This window comes from Equus caballus, chromosome 30 (assembly GCF_041296265.1).
Source record: "Equus caballus isolate H_3958 breed thoroughbred chromosome 30, TB-T2T, whole genome shotgun sequence".
NCBI lineage: Eukaryota > Metazoa > Chordata > Mammalia > Perissodactyla > Equidae > Equus > Equus caballus.
Window position 1 is genome coordinate 37,100,943 of NC_091713.1, and position 25,446 is coordinate 37,126,388.

Consider the following 25,446-nt stretch of genomic DNA (forward strand, 5'->3'; position numbering starts at 1 on the left):
GGGAAGGGGTCCCCTCTTCTGCCCTCCCAAAACAGATGTCAGGCCCTGGTATCCCCCACCCCAACCCCGTCTACACCACACATAGGGCAGCCTCTCCTTCTCCAGAGAGGCCAGAGCAGAGACCAGGGGGATCCCCCGCCCCAGAGCCACGGGGGCGGAAGCCACCCGCTGACGCATCCCTTCCACGCCCGTTCCCGTCCCATTCCGTGCGATGAGCCCACACCGAAAGAATCCAGGAGTGGCTCTCTAGCTCCTGGTTTTTACAAACTCATAACATTTTTTTTTAATGTGAATACCGAAATGGTGTCGTCTCTGGTTTATTTTGTGAAGGAAGAACGTTAAAAAACGATTTCTGCCTACTGTCCTCGCACCCCGTGGGTAAAGGGTGATTTAACACTGAAATGATACGAGCAAGGCATGCCCACTTTGACAACCACCGAGGGCCCTTTCGCTGAATGCCTGCAGGGTTTCTGCCCTGCGAGGGGGAGCAGGTGACGCTTGCGTCACAAAGAGCCAACGGGGAGGATGCGTCTGGGGAGGCTGAGCTGAGGGCACAGAGGCATCTGCCAGGCTCCCGGGCAGGCCAGCCGCCAGCTGTGTGCTGCGTGCACGCACAGGCACACACGCCAGGCTCCCCCTTCAGACAGACAGCCACGAGCACTCATGCACGCACGTTCCTCGCCTGGGGCTGCAGGTTGGAACAGCTGCCCAGGCTCCAGGTGAGGCTGTGCTTTCCTCCTGAGCCGACAGCAAAGGGCCAGGCTCGCCCAGCCTGTGCCCACCAGGCAGCAGCCGGTTGTTGGCACTGGAGCCGGGCAGGTGCTGAGCCGGGGCCAGAGGTGGGCCACCTGCTCAGGTTACGGGGCCTCTGCCTCTGGTGGGGAGACCACAACTCGGCCCACATCCAGTTTTCTCAGTAGACCGGAAGTCCAGCGACCTATGCTCCAGCCCGGGTTAGGTCTATGACCTTGAGGAATTCACCGTCCCTCTCAGGGCCGCCAGACGTTGACCGCAGTGCTCTGTGCCAGTGCCACGGGATTATGGGGGCTCACCCTGCTCAGCCTTGACCTCAGGGGAACCCCCAGGCTGGCTTAAGCATCCTGGAAGTGAGAGAACGCTGTCGCCCCTCTGCTCTGGTGAGGGACCCGCAGGCCCACAAGCTTTGGGGATTTTGGGGGAGAGGGCCCCGCTGGGGTCAGAAGAGGAGGCTGCCATCACTGCCAGTCCCCGTGACCTATCCCAGGCTTCGGCAGCTTGGTCACCCACCTGGAACAAAACTGCCCCCCTGGCTGCCCAACCCGGAGCCCTGTGGGGAGTATGACCCACTTCGTGGGGGGCCATTGGGGCTAATGTTTAACTGGCTCCCTCCTTCAGCAGCCGGGCACTTTAGCCCTGAGCGCTGGGCCCGCCCACGGCCCCACTGAGTGGTGGGCTCCAGACAGACATCTCCTGCCCCATGGAGGGAAGAATCTGGCGGGGGGGCGGGCGGGGGATGCTCGGAGACAAGCAGGGCTGGCAGCAGGTGGCACTCTGCCCTGGTGACTCCCACCAAGGAGGGGGAAGCAGCAGGCCCATCTCCTACAGAGGAGAGGGGGAGCTCCCCCAGCCGTTATGTGTCAATTTGTGACAGATATCCCCAAAGAGGCCCCCAGCCGCCTCCCCAGTCCCGGTCCCACTGCTGGAGGGGCACCTCCCTTTGCTCATTTGGGTCTCGTTTGCGTCTCCTTTGAATGTTTCCCCCTTTGGTGGAGGTATTGAGACTCCCCTGACCCCCAGCAGTGTCCCTTCTGGAAAGCGGCTGGTCTGGAATGTGGTTCCGCTGAGGCAAGTATGATCCCAGAACAGGGCCACCCCAAAGGCAGGTTGATCCGGGTTCCAGATTCTAGTCTGCACCATCAAACCCTGTAAGTTAGGGTGAATTACTTAACCTCTCTGGGCCCCCATTTCCTCATCTGTGAATCTGAGATAACAGTATCTATTTCTTTGGGTTTTGTGGGAATGTAATGATGAAATTCTGAGTAAGCGTTTAGCATAGTATATACAGTTATTATTATTATTCAAATAGTGGCTTAGAGTGTGGACTCTAGTAGACTGCCTGGGTTAAGTCCTGGCCCCCCCCATTTACTGGCTGTGTGACCATGGGAAGGCAGCAACCTCTCTGTGCCTTGGTTTCCTCATCTATAAAACGGGAATGGGAACCTTTCTCTTAGGGTTGTTGAGTGAATGCTCCACATGAATTGATGTGCTGGCATGTAGCTGCTGGGCCAGAAGCCAGAAGCAGGAGCTGTGATACAGAGGGCCCCGCTCCAGCTCTGCTCTCCTGGGCCCAGCCCGGGGGGGTGCTAGCCCTCCTTGGGGAGGGGGTCTGGATGTGATCACGACTCTCAGATACTCGCCTCCCACTCAGCCCTGTCCAGGGCTACAGCTAAGCCATCAGCCCCTCCCAGAGTGCCCTCCCCCCAGGGAGCCCCAGGACGTCCCCTCCCTCAGCCACTCAGCTGTCTGGACCTTCCTCTCTGCTCCTGCCGCTTCCTCGCAGGAGAGGGGTTCAGTCTAGTCCTGCCCGGAAGCAGGAGGGACCGGATGACCTCCAGGAGGCTCCAGATGGGCCTGTGGCTCTTCCCAGAGGGCCGCGGCCTTGGGTGTGTCGGGCCCAGCCTCCTCCTCCCACGGGGCTCTCTGCACCCTGCTGTTTGTTTTGAGTCAGACCTGGGCCTGGCCTCCCCTGGTTGTAGGGCAGGGTGAGACCCCAGTCTGCCAGGGCCCTGGGTTAATGGTTGACTGGCAGGCTGAGATTTGGCTTTGGAATCTGGGGCCAGACTCTCCCAAAGGGCTGCGGAGAGGCAGAGCCAGGAGACCGTGCCGTGGCCACAGGCGAGCCTCGAGGAGCCCTGGGAGGCAGGGGAGGGTGGGTTTCTGTGGCTGCCTGGGCACCCATCCTCTGTGGCACAGATCGGCCCCATCAGGTTCTCCAGCTTCGTGTCGGCGGGGCGGGGGGGAGAATGGGTGTGTCCGAGCCCAAGGGTTTCTGCGTGTGCTCAGAGCTGTGCTCTTTGCACGACTTCATCCGCCTGTCTGCCCACTGAGCTGTTTGCAGCGAGAACCCTGGGCCGAGGGCTGCCCGCCCCCCCAACACATCCCAGGTGCTGGTGCCCCCAGGGGCTGTAGGCCCAGCAGCCTGGGGCCAGACCCCACCCAGGGAGCAGCTGGCCCTGCACTTTGCACCCAGTTTCTGGTATTTATGGCAGACAATACACCGGGAGCAGAGGGCAGAGCGGGGGATCTCAGGCAGGCGGAAGGGATCTTCTCAGACAGCTTGGCCTCGCCCAGGACCAGTGCCAGGCGGTCAAAGAGCCAAAGGGCCCCAGGCCTGGGACCAGCCACCTCCTTTGGGTTAGCTCTGGAGTCGCCATGACACTGCCCTGAAAGCCAGGCCCCACTCTGACCCAGAGCTCTCGTCTCTGCTCCGTAGGAGCCGCTGTCGTCAGTGTGTGTGGGGGGCAGTGGGTGCAGAGGGAGGCTGCCCCATTCCACCCCAGCAGCTTGCACCCCTCACTGGACTTTGGGTCCAGGTATCAGTGGGATGGAGAAAGGACCCGACCTAGAGGACAGACCACTGGCTGCCCCACCTCGGGGAAAGGATCTGTCCTGGAGGAGATCACCAGTCCAAGATTGTGAGGGGAAACCAAGTGGGAAGAGGGTGGATGAAGGTGGACTGAGCAGGGTCCGGGACAGATGAGCCCCAGGACAGGTAAGCCAGCCCCAGGACAGGTGAGCCCCGAGACAGGTGAGCCCCAGGACAGGTGAGCCCCCAGACAAGTGAGCCCCAGGACAGGTGAGCCCCCAGACAGGTGAGCCCAGGGGCCAGAGATGAGGAAGGGAGCCACCTGGTGGCCAGGCTCAAAACTGCATGGTGTCCCTCCTGGCTGGACCAGGGCCCACGCTGAGCCGGCAGGACCAGGTGAGGTGTTGAGAGAGCCCTGACCTCAGCCCAGAGCAGCTGGAGCATCCAGCGGGCACCAGGCAGAGGCAGTCCAGGTTTGTGGAGGAAGGGGACCGTGAAATCAGGCAGGGCACGGGGCTCGGAACCGAGAGGCCCCTCTTGGCTGGCATTGGGATGGGGCTGAGCTGTTTCAGGGGTCAGGGCTTGGGTGAGCTGAGCATCCTGGGTGGAGGGGGCTGCTGTGTGATGTCACTTGGCAGAGGGTCCCAGGGGGACCTTAGCAGCAGCTGCCAAATCCTCAGCCCTCCATTCCGACCCCGGGCACCTGACTGGAGCCCAGCACAGCCCTGTGTTCCCAGCCTCCCTGCCTCCCTTTTCCTCCCAGAGCTCACGGCCAGAGCTACAGAAACGACCAGGACACTGGGTTTTTAATGGGGGGCCGTGATGCCTGCGTACACTCTACATGGCACAGCAGCGGTGGAGGGAGGCAGCCCCGGGCTGGAGAGAAGGGGCTGCGCACCTCCTCCTCGTCGGCGTGGCCTCACCCGGGCTGTGGGGTGAGGGCTTCAGACACGGCTGTCTCTCCTCGCGAGTGTCTGTTTAATCCCGGTTCCAGAGGAGGGCAGTCAGGCTGGAGGGGAGAGGGGGCAGCAGGGCGGGATGCAGAGAGGCGGGTGAGTCGGGTTGGAGGAAGGAGCGTGCAGCCGGAGCCCAGAGCACAGTGCAGCAAGCCCGCCTGTAGCGACAGAACAGAGGCCATCAGTTCCTGGAGACCTGTGTGTGGTTCATGACTCCAACTTAATGTGAAGCACATACAGTCCCCCGATTCTCACCCCAGCCGCCCTGGGCTGGTCCTTCGTCCCCAGGGGCTCCCAGGAAGCCTCAGCTTCTCACCGGGGGCCCCAGGCTCCCTCCCCTGCCCCCAGCCCTCCCACTGCTCCTCCACCCTGGGCTCCTCCAGGGCTGGCTGATGCCCACTGCTGCGCCTTTCTGCTCCATCAGCCTTCGGACAAGCCCTTCCTCTGCATCTGCTAACATCGGCCCATCACCTCCTGGGAGAGCTCCCTCCTGGGAGCCTTCTCTGACGGGCTATCTGGCAGACCTCAGCCCCTGCACCTCCCCTCCGCACTCCCAGAAGGGTTCAAGGGGGCCTAACTTTGCCGCTTTCTCCGGCAGTTTCCTCGGAGAGCAGGTGGTCTTCACTTCTCTGAATGGACCCCCCCCGGGAGCAGGGACTGTGCATGCTGGATGGTTCCCAGGACATCTCCAGGAGGTATCTCAAAGAGCCTAGGCTTCCAGCACGTCAGAGCTGGGGGCCCTCAGGGTCATCTAATCTAGCAGTCCTCAGACTCGTGCATGGAGTCACCTGGAGGACTGGCCCCAGCCCAGCGTTCCCAGTCCAGGTGGCCTGGGGTGGGGCCACATCACCCATACTGCGGGTCCCAGGACCACACTTGGAGAACCACCGACCTGATACAACCCCCAGCTTCACAGATGAGAGGGAGAAAAAGTGTCCCAGAGCAGAAGTGAACCGTGTGCATAGTCTCAGGGTGGAACCAGGACTGAGCCCACAAGGCCGACCCTGGTCTCTGCTCCTCTCCCTGCACCGCCCTGGACCCGGCCCTCCCGCCCTGTTATCCTTGTCCTGCTATCCTTCAGGCTCCTGCCGGCTCCAAGAAGAGGGAGCTGGTCTCTGGGTACCTCTACTGCGTGGTGGGAGACTTGGCGGCGTCAAACATCTTCTTCCGGCCTTCCATCCCAGACATGGCCTCCACGTTCTTCCTCCAGTCGCCCACCTCCACGGGCCGCTCCTGTGGGCAGGCCCCACACACAGAGACTTAGCCCGCCAGGTGCCACCGGGGCCCTCCAAGCACAAGAGAAACCGGGTGATCGGAAATCCCGCCCCCTCTGCCCGGCCGGTGGGGCCCCGGGACGCCGTTGGACAGGTGCAAGCAGGTCAAGCTGAGGCTCCAGGGGAAGACGGAAGCTGTGTCGGGTGGGAGCTCTGGGATGTTGTGGCGAGGGTTACGGGGTCAGCTCCCACCCCAATGGACCACGGCCCAACCTGGCCTCCAGGCCCCACGCTGCCCTCCTGGTGTGGTGCTCAGCAGCTGAAGGCCACCTCTTCCAAGAAGCCTTCCTCCTTCTAACTTCGCTCATTTTCCATGTCACCAGCATGCTGCCTGGCCCATCTCTCTTTACGAGGCTCCCTGGGCCAGAGACCCTGTCCTTTGTCCCTGTCCCTCATGGGGCCGTTGGTTCTGGGTCTGTGTGCCCGGAGCCCAGCCAGCTTTGCGTGGTTCACTGCTGAGGGCTGACTGAACCAGCTCTCTGATTTCTGTGCTGTGTGTCCTGCGACCACACTGACCTGCCGCCTTTCCCCACCAGGAACAGAGGGCATTGTCCACCCGTCACCCTAAATCTCTGGTTCTCTTCACTCTGGGTGCATGGTTTCTACTCTATTCCTCAGTCTGCCTTTGTGTCCCCGTTTCCTCCTCAGTCTGGGAGCAGCCTGAAGAGAAGGAAGCAAGTCTTCTTTCTCCCAAGACAGAATGATAAGACTGTAGCACTGCTCTCCCAGAGGGTTCTAGAATGTTCTAGCAGCCTGGCCGGCCTCCCCCAACAGGAGCTCCTGGGCCAGCCCGAGGCTACGTGAACGGGTAACAGGTGAAGGCTGATGGGACGAGGGGCGAAAGGTTGTGAGCAGGGGGTCCCCACCTTCTCCGTGTCCTCTTTCTTCACCGACTTCAGGTTGGCCCGGAGGTCCATGGACACCTTGTGCTTGGAGCCCAGCAGGGCCCGGAGCATGGCGTCAGCCGAGACGCGGACCCGGCGCAGCGGCGGGCGCTTGAATTTCCCGCGGAGGTCCAGCACCTTCAGCTTCAGGTCCTTAATCTGCAGGCGAGGAGGAGCGAGGGCTCGTGGAGAGGGAGCAGCCGTGGGCCACCAACTTCTGGGGCTCCAGCCAGAGCTGCACCCCGAGACCTCCAGCCTTCAGGCCAGACCCTCCTGGACACTCAGACCCACCCATCAGTTTGCAAATAGCCACCGAACGTTTGTTGATAAATGACTGAGCGAGCAAGTGGACGGACAGAGCCCACTAGCCGTCTCTGTTGTGACAGCCCCACAGCGGGCAGCAGGAAGCCCTGTCTGGAGTGTGGGGCTGCTCCCCCTTCATCCCGCAGCCTCATTCCTGCTTCTAATGCGTCCTCCCCCAGCTCCCCAAGGGTGTGGCCTCAGGCCAGCAGGGTGGTCCTGGACCCCCAGGGGGAATTTCCAGGGGATGAGCTCTGGAGGGAATTCTGGGGAGACTATTGATGGCCATTCCTGATGAGAAGTGGGAAGGAGGCAAGTGGCTTCTGGTCCCTCCCGGCCTCCTCGTTTTTGCACAAGTGTCCAGAAGTAGCCGACCCCAGCAGCAGGAGCGCTGCCCTTTTACTCTCTGCCACACCCCACTGGAGCAGAGTCTGGACGGAGCTAGTGCCTGCCACCCCACATCCAGGGAGCGCTGAGCACAGGAGTGGGGATCAGAGACCAGCGCCAGTCCCAGGACCAGTACTGTGTGACCGGGGCTGAGTGTCTCAGCCTCTCTGAACCTCAGTGTCTTCATGGGTAAGGTGCAGGTGATAGCACCTACTTCATCCACAGGTGTGTGGGGAGGATCAAAGGCACGTGAGAGCCGTTCGCAAGGGGAGGGTGTTACTAACAGGCTCAGGATTGTTCATGTGGGCGAACACAGAGGGCGGCTTCTCTTAGACTGCAGAGCCCGCCTGCCAGGTTGGGAGCAAGCTTCTGCCTTTCACCCACGTGATTATCCTCTCTCTGCCCGGCTCCAGCCCTGTGGGGTCCCTGTGGGCTGGAGTGGGGGGAACCAGAGCTTCCTGCTAAGGGGCCACTTCCCAGACCCTGCAGAAGGAGGGGGCCCTGGACCACAGCGTCCGCATCCACGCCCCGCCAGCCCAGCCTCCTCCGGGCTCACCTCCCTGGTGTTGTGGAGGCATTTGGCCTCGATGTCGTATCTCTCCTCATCCACCACCTCCACCTTGGCGTGCAGCTCCCGGCACAGGTCCTGGGGGAGCAGGACACGTCAGGCAGGGATGGAGAAGAGGGTGGGGAGCCCCCCAGCCTGCAGCCTCCCTTTTCTGCCCCCCGAGTCCAGAACCCCTGGCCCTCTCCCCAGCCGTGAAGAACCGACAGACCCCTTTGCTCTGAGCAGGAGCCCATAGTTTTCCTTTCGAAGTACGCTTGTTTTCTTTAAATAACATAAGTTAATTGCAGGCATTTTGAAAGTTATGTCTTAAGCAACAATAATAAAATCAGGACCGTCCCGGTGGCGCAGTGGTTAAGTGCACATGTTCCGCTTTGGTGGCCTGGGGTTTGCCAGTTCGGATCCCGGGTGTGGACATGGCACTGCTTGGCAAGCCATGCTGTGGTAGGTGTCCCACATATAAAGTAGAGGAAGATGGGCACGGATGTTAGCTCAGGGCCAGTCTTCCTCAGCAAAAGGATTGGTGGCAGATGTTAGCTGAGGGCTAATCTTCCTCAAAAAAAAAATAAAATAAAATAGCGAGTGCTGCCACCACCTGGAGATAACCATCAGTGACATTCTGGTGTCCTTTCCTTCGGTCTCTTTTCTCTGCTGTTGCTGGCATTTAAATTTATCAAAGTTGTAAAAACATTAAAGATCGGGCTGCAGGGGGAGGACGGCACGGATGAAGAAACGGGGCTTCGAAGGCCTGCCCACCTCCCTGCTCCACCCCAGCCCCGCCATCCGCACTGTGGCACTGGTAAGAGTCGCACTCCTGGCTGGGCCCCACCCCGAGCAAGTCCCTCCCCCGCTGCGGCTCCCCTCTGGCACCTGTGCCAGGGGCTCTGACGGCCCCGCCTCCCAGCAGGGGGAATCCAGACTCCTGCCACCCGGTCCCTGGGGACACCCACGGGGCCCCCACCTGAGAGGCTCACCTGCAGGGCGCTGAGGGACAGGCCGCGGGTCTGCAGCGTGGGGATGCGCTCGGCCAGGTAGCGGGCCTTCTCGGCCTCCCGCTCCTCGTGCTCCTGCTCCCAGCACTCCTTGGCCTTGGCCAGCATCAGGCTCTGACAGGGCAGCACCGGACGGAGCTGCTGAGCCGGTGGTCCGGAGCCCTCGAATGCCCCCCAGCCCTGAACCCTCGCACCAGGGAGGCTGTCTCTCTCTCTTTCCTTCCTGTGACTCGTTCCTCATCTGTTTTGGCCCACAGAGCCCCAAAGACAGAAACTCTTACAAAGATGAGGGGGGGTCCCTCTGCTCCACCAGCGCCGCCTCCCCAAAGCCGCTTGCTGCCTCCTCTCGGGACTCCACGGTGCCAGGTGTCACCCACTGACCACTGGCCTCCGGGCAGCAGCCACGCTCCTCTGCCCAGTCAATATCTTTGCTCTGGCCTCCTTCCTTGTCGCCCTGCCACGACCCTCCACAGCTCTCGGAGTCTGCCCTGCGTCCCCTTTGCCTCCCGCTGGGCATCCCACAGAGCCGGCACCCCCTCTCACCTTCAGCAGGAGTTTTCGGGAGGCGGTGATCTTTGGTTTCCTCTGAGGGCGAGAAGAGGGGGGAGATGAGTGAGGCAGAGGCCGCAGACCTTAAAATCTGGTCCTCGCCGGGACGAGCGCCACCCTGTTCACCATCATTACCCAGAATCCCCACCTCAGGGCCCTTGAAAGCTCATCTCTGTGCTTTAAGCCCTCAGATTCAAGGAGCGCTGTCGTCAGCTACCTTGACCTGGGGGCTGAGGCCCCGCTTCCCATTCTGGTTCTGCTACTGATGGAACCCCGCAAGACCTGTGTGGGTCACACGGCCTCGATGGGACCTCCATCCCCATCTGCAAATAGGATGGTAGACCCACCTTGCTTAGCTCACAGCTTTACAGACAGATGACATTGTGGACGAGCAAATCCTTGGAAAAGCGTGCAAGAGTGAGTGTTTCAGCCCTCTGGATGGTAGCATACCAATACCTTGGTCACCTGTCATGTCCTAAATAAGCTGTGAATTTCCTAAGAATGTCTCTTTTTAGACATCAAAACTTTTTTTCATGTCAACACCATCCATATAAATCTTTCCCAGATGTGAAAGCACTGTTTTCTTATTAAAGATGCTAGATGTACTGTTGCCAACTAGATATGTTGTAATCAGCCTTAGCCCCCTGGCACTGTCCCCTGAGGGGCGGTGAAGGTCAGGAGGGCTATCCGACCCCTAACTAAGGAGACTGATGCCTTCCGTGCCCCGCTGTCTCCTCTTGGCCGTAGGGCGGGCGTCACTCTCCTTGCGACAGACAAGCGCCTGCTGCTTCTGTGCCGAGGCCGGGAGAGCACAGCTCCCATCTGTCACTCGTGTGCGGAAAGTGAGGCCATCAGGCTTTGAGTGGGTGGCACTCGTGGGAGAAAATGAGTGAGCCTCCATGTTGGGAACGCACGCTTCTCATCTGACCCTTCGGAGTGGTTCGTTTGCCTTTTCCTCCCCAAAACCCGAGGTTTTTGCTACATTTCAGATTAGTGCGGTTGCAGGAGAAATGGCCTGTGCTACTGTCATTACCACCCATGGCCTGCACACTGCAATGTGCCGTGGCCCGTGTTTCACTGCAGTGTCCTCTCCCCACCACTTGGTGAGCTTGTGGGTCACCTGGTGTGACTGTCAATCAGCGGGGTCTCACTTTAACACAAGCCTCAGCAAAATTCAGAAACTCACACAGCTACTGAAGAATGGTCTATTTGATTCTCATCGAGAATCTCCATCAGTCTGCTCATTCCCATCCGTGCCCGCCCCGAGTCACAGCCCTGTCCCTGTGGGCCCCATCCCTGGGCTGTGCACAGGCTGCGTTCTCAGCAGCGGGAATACGTTTGGACTGTAGCAGGGTCAGGGTCGTCTAAGCCCTCAGGGGAGCAGGAGACACCTCTTTGCTCCTCCCTCCGTGTTCAGTCATGGGGCAGGGGTGGAACAACCCAATGACGACCCCCCTTACCCTTCACACATGGCTTTGCCCAGGATGGGCTCTGCAAGGGACAAGGTGGCCCCCAGGGCTGATGAGCTCTCGGAGTGGGTGAGGGGGAACTTGCCTCGTGCTGAGTGAGGGCGTAGAATAAGGAATGGGTGCAGAGTGACACCCAGCTCGGCTGCGCGCCCAGCCCCTGGACCCGCTTCCAGTGACATCGTGCACTCGGCACCAACTCCCTGGACCCTCAAAAGACCCATGTCCAGAATCTTCACCCAGCATTTCTATTCTCCTGGAAGTTTGCTCAGCAGCCCCCTCCCTGGGCCTTGACCTGAGCTCCCTCCTCTCCTCAAATGTCCACCCCACCTTGACCAGTCTGAAGGCTTAACCAGGACAGAACTGCCCTGAGTCCCACTTACCTCACTTCAGGTGTCCGTCACAGGAGGCACAGGGGGAGAGAGGAGAAGACAGAGTGAGGATGAACGATGCGTGTCATACGTGCAGCAGCAGAACCACGGGACAGGTTGGGGGCGGGGTGTGGGGCAGTGCACCAGAAAGAAATCGGGCATCGGGCAGGGCCCAGTTCAAGGGTTCCAGCGGAACAGAATAAAACCCAGCGGCCCTTGAGCGAGTGGAGGTTCTCATGGGAGGTACCAGCCACTGTAAGTTGGGAGGAGTGATGGAAGGTCAGGGAAGCCTGGCACTAGGGTTCCAGCGATGTGAGAGCATCCATCCTGGGCTCATGGGTACATTCTGGAAGCTTTGATCATCTATTGGGCCTGTGTTAATGGTGCATGCGATGCATTCGATCAGTGCAGACAGACAAACTCTGCACCGGGCCAAGAGATCGTCCCCTGGCAACACGGGGCCTGAGTTCTGCTGGAGGCTGGGAGGACGCATGGCCACCCTGGGCCTGGAGCTCAGCCTGTTCCATTTTGGGACCTGCCGTCCTGGGGAACTGCGTCAGGGGTGGGATGGACGGTGCCTCTAACGTGGGGCTGAAATCTGCAGCCCAGGAGCTGGACAGGGGACTACTTACACTTCCGGCATGGTGGCAGCTGGCAGACAGCACCTGGGGGCACAAAGGAGTCGTTAAGGAGGCAAAGTTACAACTCCCACTGCTAGCCCTCCGCCGGGGCCTGGGGGCTGTGTGGGCCGTCCAGTCCAGGAGAGAGTCGGACAGCGGGAAGAAGAGAGCAGACCCAGCGGATTCCAGCCGGTCAGGACGGGATAAACACTTGTCCATTCATCCTTTTTTTTTTTTTCCTCATTCACTTGTCCGTTTACTCATTCACTCACAAGAGAGAGAAATCTTATAAAAGCAAAGAAACAATATAAGAATGGAAAGTGGCTGGGCCGGGCAGGTGTGAGGGCAAGGATGTCCAGACTGCAGCCCACAGGCCAGATCCAGCCCCCTGTCTTTCTGCTCAAAAGATTATAAAACGAAGAATATGGGACAGAACCTTATGTGGCCTGCAAAGCCAAAATATCTCCTCTCGGGTTCTTTCCGGGAAAAGTTTGCCCACCCCTGCAGGGAACAGAACGGCGACCGTGGAAAATACGTTTGGAAAGTGAGGGTGGAGCTCGCTCCCGGGGCCTTGAACAACAGGCTGAGTTTGGACCTGGTCCTGTGGACGATGGGTGGTCACTGAAGGTCTCAGAGAGGGAAGGACTGGAAGGCTGATAGTGCAGAGAGAAGGTGGACCCCAGGTAGCCGCCGTGGGCACGACTCCAGGAGGCGCCCTTCACACTCTGTGCAGTGTAGTGCTGCTCAGGGGGCCCCATTAAACACAAGGTGGCTGCAGCCCTGGGTAGCGCAGTGGGGGGCGCCTGCCTGGAAGGGTGGAGCCGGGAGGCCAGCAACGGTGAGTTCTGATCTTCCCTGACCCTCTCCAGGCCGGCTCTCCACTCTGCAAAATGAGGGCTTAGACACGTTGCTGTCCACCTAACACGTAAGTCTTGAACCTTTTATTCAAACCAAATTTCACTTGGAAGCAAAACAAATTCCATCTATAGGAGCATGCAGCACTGGTTGAAGGGGCTGAGGACGGGGCAGTGGAGCTCAGTTTGACACCCCCCGACTGGGTGACCCTGGAGCCCCTTTAGCCCCGACAGTTGGGGGCCCAGGCAGAGGAGGGGGTCCTTGAGGCTGCAGAGGATGACCCACAGCCAGACCTGGCCCTCCATCTTGCCTGGGCCCTGACAAAGTGCATTCCATGGAGGCGGACGGGGATTGTGCAAAGGAGGAGAGGAAGGGGGGAACACAGGGGCGGGAGGAGGTGTCCAGGCACGACAGGAACCCCGGGCGGGTATGAAGGGAGGGATGGGGGACACCAGCGAATATGGGGTGGGGGGCAAGGAATGCAGAGTCAGGGTTCAGGTTGGGTCCAAGAACCTGGTGTGGAGTGGAGGAGGGCAGAAAAGCTTGCAAAGTGGCCGCCAGGAATTTCACAGCAGTGCCACCTCTGGCCTCGGCCTTCATTCTCTCCTTTCCCCTTGTGCCCATGAAGCATCCCCCGCGACCCCCAGCCCACCAGCGGGCTTGGCGGCCTCTCCTGAGTCTTTCATCAGGGAGCCTGCTGGGCCTCCGTCTCTGCCTCCGCCTCCAGGAGAGAGCGGGGCCGGGTGGAGGTGGGGAGAGGGAGTGTGACCCCAGAGTCTCAGCTGTCAGCCTGGGGCACGGAGGGAGGGGGAGGGGCCAATCCACGAATGCCCAAGATGCTTGGCTGAAATTAGATTTTATCTCCAGCTGTTTATGTTGAGGGCTCCGCTCCTCTGAAGATGCTGAGGACGTCCAGAAAAAACACTATCTGGAGAAGAAGCACCCCCAGGTCCACCGGTCCATCCTCATTGCCCTCCCACAATGCCAGTCCCCAGAGGGCCCCAGGTCTCAGCCCAGGTCTCCTCTCTGTTTCCCCAGATGCGCGTCCCCCTTGCTGGGCATTTGGCTGCGTTCACACCCGCCTCGGAGTGCCCACCCGCACCAGTGTGGGGCCCTACCTGCTCGGGCCAGTCCAGGCGTCCTGCCAAGCTCCAGGGCCAGCCCCCAGCCCGCCCCACTGACAAATGCCAGGCCCAGGGGTCCCAGCCTGTGCGCTGACACCCACCAGACAGGACCCCTTGACAGGACCTGATAAGAAGTCAGGATGTAGATAGCAGCCCGGGCAGAGCCAGCATTCCAGCTCTCCCACAAGCAGCCAGCAAGGGGAGAGTTAGAAACCCCGCCTTCGGAGGGAGGAAGCAGAGTGTGGCGGTGGTGGCCTCGAGCTGGGCCTTCCCTTCCCTGAGGCCCGTGGGGCAGAACAGAATATCAGCTAGATTGGAGGATTCAGGCCATGTGTGAGCTTGCCTGTGTGTGTGTGTGTGTGTGTGTGTGTGCGAGTGATTGTGTGTGCAAGGAAAAGAACTGATGTCCTTGCACACCTGGTCACCAGGGACACGAATTTCTAGTCAGGCTCACATTCTTCTCCCTGGACCTTGGACCCCAGTTCAAGGGCATCCCGGTCCTCCTTGACTGACCACTGACGAGGGTCTTAGTCCCCAGCCTGTGGCCGCAGCCACCACACAGCCCTATCTTGAGCTCTGAGCAGGAGAGCCTCCTCTCAGAGCTGCTGGAGGACCAGTTCCCAAATCTGGCGGCAGGTGCAGCCTGCAGCCCCCACCTCATGTATAGACCCCAAAACCCCACCCCCCACCCCAGCCGCGGCTCCCCTTGGAGAAGCCGCCCTCGCTTGTGTGTTCGCAGACCCTCAGGCTCCGGCTCCCGGTGCTGGCACCCTCTGCCTCCCCCAGGGGCCCCGACCCACTCCGTCCACTCCTCAGAGCCAGGAGTCGGGGAGAGGGGTTGGCCCCTTGCCCAGCAGGGCTGGCAGTCTGCCTGCCCCTGCTCCCATCCTACTGTTAGTAGGATGGGCAAAGGGAGCTGTGCATGTTCCTCGAAGACAAAGAACAAAGAGGCAAGAGGGTGCCTCGGTCAGCAGGGGCCCGGTGGAGCTTCTTGGTTCCCGGGACCCTGCACGCGGAGCCCCTTCCTTCTCTTCCTCTGCGGGCGTTGCTCACTTTCACTGCTCACCAGGCTCTTTCTAAGCTTTGAATGCAGCCCCGCAGCCCCACTCTCCCATCCCCAATGCCACCCCCTTCCCCCGGTACCCCCTCCCTCCTGGACCGGCCGGCTGGGCGGCCCCCCGTGAAGGTACAACCCTGGGGCTCCTCGGGGTGACGTGGTGGAAACTTCTGCTCGGGGCTCTCAGCCTCCAAATGGTCAGAGGAGGCTCCCGCTGCAGCAACAGGAGCAGCAGGAGAGCTGCCCTCCCACAGGGCCAAACGCGCGTCTGAGGACCTTCCCACCAACAAACCCGATTATACAGCCCAGGAATGTTCTCTTCCCTCTCCAAGCCCTCGCCGCCTCCCGAGACCCAAGCCCCAGGGTCCCCGTCTGGACTCAGCCTGGACGGGCAGCGCCAGGAGCAGACACTTACCGCGGTCAGTGTCCCTGAGCTGGGCCAGCCGGTGGCTCGCAGTTGACTGTGGGCTGTAAGGGGCAGAGCAGAGGGGGGACTATGAAAACCACGGCCAGCGGCAACTGGCCGGTAAAAATAGAACAGACGGCTGCCCCTCCCCCGGTCCGTCCCCCACCCCCGCCCACCACGCACAGAGCCGAACCACAGCAGGACACGACCCTAACCCCATGGGCTTGAAGATGCATGTGTAAGCTGCTCAGGAATACACACAAACCCTGTGCACAGAGGCCACCAACTGAGTACAACCAGTACCCACCTAGGGAGATGCTGGCTGAAGAAAGGGAGACGATGAGCAGCCAGACCAGATGGGCACTGAGCAGCCCCGGGGCCGAGCAGGGGCATGAGGGAGAGCAAGGGGCCCAGGGGGCCAGCAGGGGCTGGGGAAGGGAACCCCACATCTTTACAAGGGAATGCGGACATCAGGCCTCCAGCCCACGCTCCAAAAGCCTAAGAGGACCAGAGACGCCTGCACTTGCATGTGATGTGAACAGAGCTGCTGGCAGACTCCAGGGAGCATCCTGGAGCTGAGCTGAGGAGCAGCAGTGGGGCCCACCTCAGGGAGGTCTGAGGGTCTCCAGGCGGGTGTCCAGGGAGCTAGGTTCCCCAGCTTCCAAATGGCCCCCTACGTGCCACGCCTGGCCCCCCTGGGGAGACTAACTCACCTCCTCCCTGAGCCCTGTCCCTCGTCTCAGCCAGCAGAATCCGGGGGGCTGGGCCGTGCCGGCTGCACCTGTCTATGGGGTATTTTTAGGATGGTTGGTGAACACATAATACCCCATAGTCAGGGAAAGACAATGCCTGCTATGTTAATCCCATGGCTATTATTGTCTGTTGTCTCCTGGGCCGGGGTCCCAGGCTGTGGCAGGACAAGCCGGGCACTGACCCCTCGGGGAGGCCAGGAAAGGCCTGGCAAGCAGCAGGAGGTCAGGCAGCAACACCCCACTCCCCGCCGGGTCGGGGAGAGAACTGGTGGACGGGACGTCCCGAGGAGACGCAGCCACAGTGCCACGGGGTGGGGAGGCCACCACCGTCCTGGGGCCCAACAGCAGTGGTTCTAACCTGGCCCAGGTCAGGGTGACATTGGGAAGCGTCCATGCAGGAAGGATGCCAGGGAGAATGGACAGGGTCTGGGAAGCTATGGGGGTCTGAGCACAGGATTCCAAGGGGAGGGGCTGGGATGGAAAATGAAGGCAGCGGCCCAGGAGCAGCTGGGGCCGAGAGGGACCGGGGGCTGGAAGGTGAGTCTGCTGGGGTTTATGACATGAGCTTATCATGTTTATAATTTATACAATTACCTTCTCACCAGACCTTAATATGCACAAAAACCATGAATTGTCTGCGTGGATTAGAAAGGAAAACGCAGAACAGACTGACAAAGTAAACAGCAGAAGGGGGTCAACACAACCTAAGAAACAGGCACTCGGATGTTCACAGGAAGACACAGCGGGCCTGGTCTCCACAGGACTCTAGGAATCACGACTTGGGTGTTACTCATCCTCAGGCCCTGTTGGGACAGCGTGGGGCTGGTCTCCCTCGTCTCAGGTCCCAGCGTCCCGACTCCGTCCACACCATCCCACCACGCCATGTGGGCTCCAGCGGTCAGCCGTCCACCCTCTGACCGGCCGGCCGCCCAGCTGCGGTGGGAAGGGATGGCCTTGCCCTCGGCTTCTCTCCTGCCGTCTGCTCAGAGATGGCCTTCGGAAACGAGACTGCTGTGCCGTGTTGTCCTTGCCCCCGCCCCAGCCTCCCTCTGCGGGTGCGGTGGGTGCTGAGGCTGCCGGAGTCCATCTGCCGGCCTGGCGATCTCTGGCTGCAGGCCGCCCACACCAGGGGGAGGACCACTGCCCATGGCGGTCACAGCCCAAGTCCCCGCTCTCTGCCCTGGCCAAGACACCTCTGCAGCCTTTCTCCTGCCCTCCTTGTTCACAGTTGTCCTGCAAAAAGGTGACCCCCTTCTCAGTGCAGACCTGCCCAGAGGCCTGGTCCCCCACCCCCATTCCTGCAGAGTGGGGACAGCTGTCCCGGGAGCTATGAGGCTAAGTCTGGCCCCGCTGCTCACCCAGCCAAGGAGGAACCTCCCCAGACACAGCCGGAAACAGTGCTCGTGGCCCTGCCAGAGCCCCCAGCAGAGCTACCTGCGGTGGGCTGAACAATGGCCCCCTAAAGACGTCATGGAAATGTGAATGTTACCTTATGCGGCCAAAGGGACTTTGCAAATGGGATTAATTTAGGGCGCCCGGGATGGGGAGAGCATCATGGAGATGGGGAATTGTCCATGTGGGCCCCTCGAACCACATGGGTCCTTGTGAGACTGAGGCACAAGGGTTAGGGTCAGCAGGGGGAGATGTGGTGGAGGAAGCAGAGGCCAGAGAGGAGAGAGGATGCTTTGGTTTGGGGACGGAGGAAGGGACCACGAGCCAAGGAATGCAGGTGGCCTTTAGGAGCTGGAGAAGGCAAGCACACGGAGGGAAGCAGCCTGGCCCCGCCTTGTCTGTCGGCCCAATGGGACCGATTGTGGATTTCTGGCCTCCAGAACTCTAAGGTAACAAGTCTGTGTTGTTTTGAATCACTACGTCCGTGGGATTTGTTACGGCAGCAAGAGAGAAGACAAAGCCACTCCTGAGCACCTGGCTGGGCCCTGGGCCTCCGTGGTCCAGGCTGCACGTGGGGCCAGTGGGGAGAACGCCAGGCCTGGGAGGCTCACAAGAAGAACCAGGCCGGGGCCAGCGTCCTCAGGCCTGGCAACCCCGAGGCACATCTCCACACGTCCCGGCCTTCCCTAAAGCCAGCTCTGGTCTTGCCCAGAGGATCGCAGAACATCAGAGCTGGAAGACTGTCCGGTCCGATCATTGTGCCCACAGGGAAACTGAGGGACAGAGAGCAAGGCTTCATGGTGGCTGGGCTGGATCTCCTAACCCCCACCCCGGGGCTCCTGTCATGCTGCCCCTAATGTCACTTCTGTAATCCTAACTCAGCCCAATTCTGTCCTGGCACCTCCTTTTAACCCTAACGTGACCCTGCTCCTGCCTTTAACCCTAACAGATCCCGTGGCCCCAAGGAGCCCTGGACGAGAACAGGAAAGTGCGCCCCCTCCCCGTGGGTGCAGCCCCACAGGTGGACGGAGCCCCCTCCCGGCCTGCTCCGTGGTTCTCGTTGGGTGAACGATCCACATACCACGCCTGGCAGACCTCGCCCGGACCCGCTGGAACTTTCTTTGTCTAGCTGTCTCTTCTCTCACTTGGTTCCTGAGGCAGCCCCCGCCCACTTGTCACCCATTCTGCACACAATTTCGTGGGAGATGCTAAAACTTCCCTTGTTCCTATGCCTAAGCCAGCTCCCTCCCCGACGCCTGCTCCACACCGAATGGGGGAGCCTGGCCTTGTTCCCCACCCCCCCACCTGGCATGAGCCCTGCCTTCACGCAGGCCTTCGAGAGTCTACATTTAGGGTCCTTGTGGGTAGCCCAGCTGCACAGCGTCCTCTCTCAACCACAGCTTCCTCCTTCGTGAACTGGGTTGGTGGCGTGCAGTGACTGAGGTGAACCTGGCTTCCACCGGGACCCTCCTCCTGGGGACAAGGGGGGTGGCCTTCCTGTAGCCTCTGTTTAAAGTCCAAAGAGAGTCTGAGGCAGCCTTGAGCAGAAGCTGGGCCGTGTGGTCCATGCCCTCTCAGATCTCCTGTGACTCCCCAGCTCAGTGGAAAATGCCAGAAGGAGAACCCTCGCCAGGAGGAGGAGGACTGAGAGCCAGGGCTCGCCAGATCCAGGGAGAAAGGGGCTTCCAGCCTCTGGTCCCTCTGGCTTCCAGTGTCAGCTGGACCAGGAAGGAAGTGTCGGGCCAGAGGAGCTAAGCCTTGTGAGGCCGTGTGGGCTGTGAGTCAGGGCCCCAGCCCCTCGGTGGCCGACACCTGTCATCCCGGCTGCCCTGGAATTGCCCGGGAAGCAGAGGAGCCCGAATTAGCAAGTGACAAGGCTCAGCCTTCCCGCCCAGCACTCTGGGCCAGCGCCCCGTGACAGCCAGCGCCACGAGCCCCCCATGCCTCCTCCACCCCGTGTCACCATCTTAAGCCCATCGGGTGATGCAGGGCTGGGTTTCCAGCAGCTCAGTCCTGGGAGGAGGTGAGGCAGGGGGCGGAGGGGGCTGGAGCAGAAGAAATAAAGAAGGGAAAGTAGACGTCCCCCCATTTCCTGCCACAAACCGGCCTCACTGCCGAGGCCTGAGCATCAGAGACACAGTGCAGCACAGCAAGTCACACTCGACCCTGCACTCCCTGGTGACGGTCCCCCCGGGGAGCTCAAGCAGCTCGGACCCTCTGAGCCTCCGCGTCCTCGTCTGTAAGATGGGGTGATGGCGGCGCTGCCTCAGTGGGTGCTGGGGGGTTAACTGAGTCACGCGCATAAAAGGCTTTAAGCAAATGCTTCACAAATGTGGGCTCGGGTGTTCTCTGAAGCCTCTGACCGACCTGGGAAGCGGCTCGCCGAGGCCCTGGGCACCCGGCCTCTGTGCTCCTGAACCAGCCCTCCCGCTGACGCCTGGACAGGGCGAGTGCTCCGTCCATAGGGACCAGCCCCGATTGTCTGCGTGAGTTTATCTTCCAGCAACACGCGGCTTCCTGGGAATTTGGAGTGACCAGCGTGGGGCCCCAAAGCCCCATATCATTCCTTTCAACATTAAAAGCCATAAGGGATGCTTTCAAGTGCGGGTTCCCCATTGACCTGATTGTGAGGGGTTTGGCTCCACGGCAACAGACGGTATCGGCCCTTTTTCAGGGCTTAGATGCCGTGAGGAGGAGGCCCTGCTGTCCTCTCCAGGGAGGCCTGCGTGGGGCCGGTGATGGGTGAATGGTGGTGACGTCGGGTTCGGGGAGCCTGGGAGAGGCACAGCAGGGAGAGGAGGCAAGGGCAGGGCTCCCAGCGGGCTCCACGCTGCTGGGGCCTGGGCTTCAGTTCAACTATGGCCTTTCTCATATTCGTGTAAGCCCTGCACCTTCCAGACCCCACTATCCCACCTCACCCGCCACCCCCTGCCCGAATCTTTGCTTCCCCTCTCCCTTGAGCTGCCTTCTCCTCCAGCTCAGGGTTGCCCATCCTAAGCCCCGCCCCCCAGCTCCTCTGCTAGCTCCCCTATCAGCCTGGTGCATCGGTGGAGGAAGGGGACCACCCCACTGTCACCCCAGGTCCCTCTGTGCCGCCGGCCAAGCCCTCCCAGCCAAGAGCCTGGGCTTGGCTGGGCCTTGACAGGTCCCCGAAAGACAGGCTGATTCTCCAGAAATTCCATAATAAGCAGGCGGGGTTTGGAGCCGACCCTGTGGGGCTGGGGGATGTGGGGGACTGGAGAACGAGCTAGCAAATCAGGGGTGGACCCCACCCTAGAAATGAGCTCTTTTCAAACTGGCACGTGAGCAGTCAGCAGGGCTGGAGCTGGAACACCAGCTCGCTGTGTCTCTCCCAATTCCGCCTCACCCCCCCAGCCCCGCAATGTACCCCAGGCCCTTGTCTCCTGCTCAGCTCCCGGCTCGCCTGCGCTGCCACCCTGGCCACCGAGCCTATTTGCTGCCTTGAAGCCCAGACCTCGTGGGCGCCCGCTTCTGCACCTTTGAGCTCGCAGGTTTCCAAAGCAGAGCTGTTCCTCCATGTTGCTCTCCCCTAGTTGATGCTTCCAGGCCCTGCAGGAAGTCACCTCCTCCAGGAGGCCTTCCCAGATTCCACACATCCCTCCGGGCACAGGACTTCCTCTCTGTGCCGCTCACTTGGTTCTAGGCCTTGCATCGCCTCTCTGAGGTCCACGGGTTCCCCTCCCTCCCAGAAAGCTGTCTCTGGGGTCAGGCGATGGGGCTTCTGCTCTCTGTCTGTCCCCTCGGGACACAGCCTGGCATGCAGCAGAGCAGGTGTCTGCTGGTCCAGTGGCTTCAGCCTTTATGGTTCATCAGAACCCCTGCAGGGCTTGGTGAAAGAGCGATCCTGGGCCCCACCCCAGAGTCTCTGCATCAGCAGGTCTGGGGGGCACCCGGACATCTGCGTCTCTAACAGGTTCCCGGGTGACGCTGAGGCTGCTGTTCTGGGGACCCCACTTGAAGAACCACTGTTGTACTAAACCAGGTAGGAAAAGGCGCCCCTGGGGCAGACACAGCCCTTTGGGGGAGTGTCTTGACTTCCGCCTGTGTCATCTCTCAGCAGGGCCCCTGGGTTGGGCATAAAGCCAAGGACTGCCAGGACCCACCCCTGTCATTGCCCCCAAGCTCCAGACTCGGAGAACTCTGGTGGTCCCAAACACCTGCCATCCATTCATTCCTTTGTTCGTTCAGCCGCACCCGGGGTCCCAGACGCTGAGCCAGGCTATGGGGATATGACAGTGAGCTCGGACCTTGTCCCCGCTGCAGCCCAGGCCGGGCGGACGGTCCTGGACCCCCGGACACAGCCCCTCACGTTTGCTGAGCCTCTCACTGCTTTTCCACTGTTCCTCCCTCCCCTGCTGCAGATGGTGAGGGACAGAAATCATTTTCTTCTTTGTCAGAGGGATGAGCTTCGTCCCGGGGCGGAGGGGGGCGGATGTCAGTGGGGGCAGGGTCCCAGCCTGCTGTCCTTCCCGGGTGCCGAGTGTGTGTCCCGCCCGGGCCGCCCCAGCATCAGACCCGTGTGCACCGCGTGTTCGACACGCTCGTCCAGGCCTCTGCAAGTCCTCGTCACTCAAGGGCCCCAACCCGAACCCCGACTGCCCCTCCCCCCTGCTCCTCCTTCTGTGCATCACGCACAGAAATGGCACGGCCACACCCGGAGCCCACCAGAAACCCCAGGGTCATCCCGTCCTCCCCTGCCTCGCTTCCACGGTCTGGTGGGCACCAAGTTCTGTCCTATCCCCATTTGGGATCTTCTGTCCTGTGGTCTCAGGCCACTGCGTTTTGCCGACTTGCTTGCCACCCCTCCAGGATCCCCATGGCTGCCTGTACTGTCTCCCTAAAGTAAGAAGATGGTCATGTTGCCTCCATGCACCTCAGGATGAAACACAGGCCCTACTCAAAGGGTCAAGCCGACGCCCTTTGTGACCTCACAGCTCCTGGCTTCCACACTCCCTTCCCTCAGGCTTCACGGAGCTGCTAGAAGCTCCCGGAGCGGGTGGAGGCTTCTCAGAGGCTCAGAGGCCCTTCTCTCTCACCCAACCCCTGATGAGCTGCCTCCTACCCTCCTACAAATCTTGGTGGAGCATTGTCTCCTCCAGGAAGCCCACCTTGACTGTACTGGGAGCCATCCTCCAGGCTCCACAGCCCCTGTGGGTCCCTCTTTTGCTGCACATAACCCACAACATTGGAGTCCTCTCTCTCCTAGTTTCGAGAAACTTGAGTGTTGACGCCAGGTCTTACTCATTTCATGTCCTCGGTGGCTGGCACAGTGCCTGACACCAATAGGCGATCAATAAATGCTCACTGGACAAATGAATGGACAAATGGACGACACAGAGAGGAGTCTTCTGACCAAAGACAGTGGCGGAAACTGCCTGTAGGGCTCAGGGGGGACACTTGCTTGTCCCTGGGGCCCTGAAATAAGGCCGGGGAGCTCCCGGCTGAGGGGTAGGAAAGCGTCGTGTTCAAGTTCTTGGCACCCAGGGGCCCCCGGGGACAGGCAGCCACAGCCGCCCACTGACCTCGCCGCGGGGGCTGACCGGCTCTCCCGCCCGCGATGTGCTCAGACATACATAAAAACAACAGCTGGGCAGCTGGGCCTTTGTTGGTGTTAAACTTAGCCCCTCGGAGGTCACCCTGAACCATGACACCCCCTCTACCCCATGTCCAAGCTGGGGCCGGGCAGATGCCAACACAGACAGAGGGCCTTGACGGTGCCAACCCAGAGGGCCTTGACGCCTGGCCAACGCCCAGCCTCCCTGCCACCTCCCCCCACCACCGGCTCCACTTCTCTCCGAGCCCCAACCCCCCGCAGCCTGCAGCCCTCTCTCTCCATCGCTCTCACACTCCTGCCCCTGCTCCAGGGCTGCGCTGCAGGAGCCTTGGGGAGGAAGCGGCCAGGAAGGGGCCTTCGCCATCGGCGGTTCCAAGGAAGTTCCTCCAAGACCCCGGCCAGGGTGAGAAAACTCTCCAAAACTCCGAGGCTGGGCTGAACCTCCTCCTGAGAGTAGGGATTCCGGGGACCCTGCCCCTTCCACACTGGGGCAGAGGGTGGGCAGCCTGCTGACTCCTCTCTCACAAGAAAGAGGGGGCCCCTCCTCCATGTCCTCCTCAGTGTAGGCTCCAAGCCCAAGGTCTCTTCTCTCCTTGTTGGAGGAGTCACCTGCCTGAGGGTTCGCAACCCCATGTCGTGCCTCCACCTGCTCACTGTGGGGCTGCAGGGGACCCCGGACTCCAGACTCACAGCCACACCCAGACTTACCATAACGGCTGGAGCAGAGGTGGGAAACCAACCAGGGTGTGTGTGGGAGTGAAATTCATTAATCCTCCGGGACAGTGGGAGACAGACGTGGCGCCAGGCTTGGTGAGGCCGCCCCTTCTGTTCCCGGTTCGGCCGTCCCGTGCGTGTCTGTGGCGGCGCTTTGCAAAACAGGCTCCGCCAACCCTCGAGGGTATGTTGCTGGCCTTGTCCACATGTTGGCCTTTGCCCTGATGGGGCAGAGACAGCGGTGGGTAGAGCTGCTGGTGCGAAGCAGGGACCGAGGAGCCCAGACGGTGCTGGCCGCCGTGTCCCTGCCCCCCGCCCTCTCAGCGGGGCAGCCGGTTTTACTGCAGTGCCCTCGGCGATGCGGGAAGAAGCGTGAAGTGCGTTGTACTGAATACGGCAGGTGCACACCCCGCGCGGCTGCCGGGTCTCAACGCAGAAGGAAGGCGCACTTGGTGCCGCTCACGTGGCACGTCATTTCCACTTGAAAGAGGGAGAGATTAAAAAACTGTGGTTGGTTGGACTTGAATATTGGTAGATGTTTTCTCCAAAATGAACCAAACGGGCGTGTCGCTTCAAGGAAAACAGCGGAGAGTACTTGTTGTCAGTTACAAAATTCAAGCTTTGGGGCCGGCCTGTGGCTGAGTGGTTAAGTTTGTGCGCTCCACTTCCACGGCCCAGGGTTTTGCTGGTTCAGATCCTGGGTGTGGACATGGCACTGTTCATCAGGCCATGCTACGGTGGCGTCCCATATAGCAGAACCAGAAGGACCCACAAATAAAGATATACAACTACTTACTCGGGGGCTTTGAGGAGGAGAAGAAGAGAAAAAAGAAGATTGGCAACAGTTGTTAGCTCAGGTGCCAATCTTTAAAAAAAACGAGAAAGTAAAATAACACCAAGAAAAAAAATCAACTTTTATAAAATTCAAGCTTTTAAGTGAAAACTCAAATCTTGGAGAATTCATATCCACCTTTGGGAGCTTCATCGTTTTGCATGTTGCAAAAGTCTCCGTACGCAGATGCCCCAATACGCGATAAGGTCGGCGGTGATAATAAAGAACCTGATTTTTAGAAATCATTGAATGAGGTAGGAAATGTGTTAACATTTGGAAGATCCATACGACTCAGGGCACCAATATTTTCCAAATGCCCAAGGTGCAGCGTTACAACATCGTGCCCAGATGAGAGGTCCACTCAGGGCGCGACTGGACTCTGACGAAACAGACAATGAGATGCTGCTGACGGGCTCCAGGTTCCACGCAGCCGCCAAACTTTAAGAAACTCCCACCTGGCGAGTCTTGACCTAGAACCCGAGAAGAATGTCCGCAACCCTCTGGAAGGCTGTGAAAACGCTCCTCTCTTTTCCGACTACATACCTGTGTGAGGCTGGATATCTTCTGTGTCCTCCCACCAAGGTGCGTTACGACAGATCGGCTGCAGAGGCAGGTATGAGAGTCCAGCTGACTCCTAGCAAACCAGATGTCCAAGAGATTCATAAAAACGTAAAACAATGCCACTCTTATTAGGTACTTTTATTTCATAATTTTATTATGAGACATTTTATTTATAATAAATCATAGTTTTCTTTATTTTTATTTATGTTTGTATTATTTATAACATTGTATTTATAAAAGTATTTTATT

General features: G+C 60.0%; 1 protein-coding gene and 2 long non-coding RNA genes across 9 annotated transcripts; 2 read left to right on the plus strand and 1 right to left on the minus strand.

The window, feature by feature from the left end:
• Positions 1-568: 568 nt before the first annotated feature.
• LOC138921572 (uncharacterized) lies at positions 569-8,533 on the plus strand. Its single transcript, XR_011434239.1, has 2 exons — positions 569-1,136; positions 5,120-8,533. It is a non-coding gene; the product is annotated as an uncharacterized lncRNA (long non-coding RNA).
• TNNI1 (troponin I1, slow skeletal type) lies at positions 4,354-24,950 on the minus strand. Of its 7 annotated transcripts, none has more exons than XM_070255871.1 (10): positions 21,014-22,448; positions 16,085-16,156; positions 15,381-15,433; positions 11,938-11,974; positions 9,467-9,508; positions 8,906-9,037; positions 7,923-8,012; positions 6,662-6,838; positions 5,645-5,754; positions 4,354-4,679 (listed from the first exon to the last, which is right to left on the minus strand). In XM_070255871.1, exons 6-9 carry the CDS (start codon positions 9,029-9,031, stop codon positions 5,647-5,649), a joined length of 501 nt encoding a protein of 166 aa, XP_070111972.1. In that variant the 5' UTR covers positions 9,032-9,037; positions 9,467-9,508; positions 11,938-11,974; positions 15,381-15,433; positions 16,085-16,156; positions 21,014-22,448; the 3' UTR covers positions 4,354-4,679; positions 5,645-5,646. The 7 variants fall into 7 exon arrangements, with proteins under 7 accessions (XP_070111972.1, XP_070111973.1, XP_070111974.1 ...); XM_070255872.1 differs by having other exon boundaries at positions 22,367-22,431; XM_070255873.1 differs by lacking the exons at positions 16,085-16,156; positions 21,014-22,448 and adding an exon at positions 23,799-24,950.
• On the plus strand, positions 19,615-24,330 carry LOC138921571 (uncharacterized). The gene is made up of 3 exons (XR_011434238.1): positions 19,615-19,754; positions 21,450-21,518; positions 23,401-24,330. It is a non-coding gene; the product is annotated as an uncharacterized lncRNA (long non-coding RNA).
• Positions 24,951-25,446: the final 496 nt, after the last annotated feature.

Coding starts and splice junctions, on each gene's coding strand:
- TNNI1 (XM_070255873.1), bottom strand. CDS start 9,031: ATGCTGGCCAAGGCCAAGGAGTGCTGGGAGCAGGAGCACGAGGAGCGG. Junction 8,013..8,905: donor TGTCCCTCAGCGCCCTGCAG/GTGAGCCTCTCA, acceptor CTGCTCCCCCAG/GACCTGTGCCGGGAGCTGCA. Junction 6,839..7,922: donor GCCTCCACAACACCAGGGAG/GTGAGCCCGGAG, acceptor CCTCGCCTGCAG/ATTAAGGACCTGAAGCTGAA.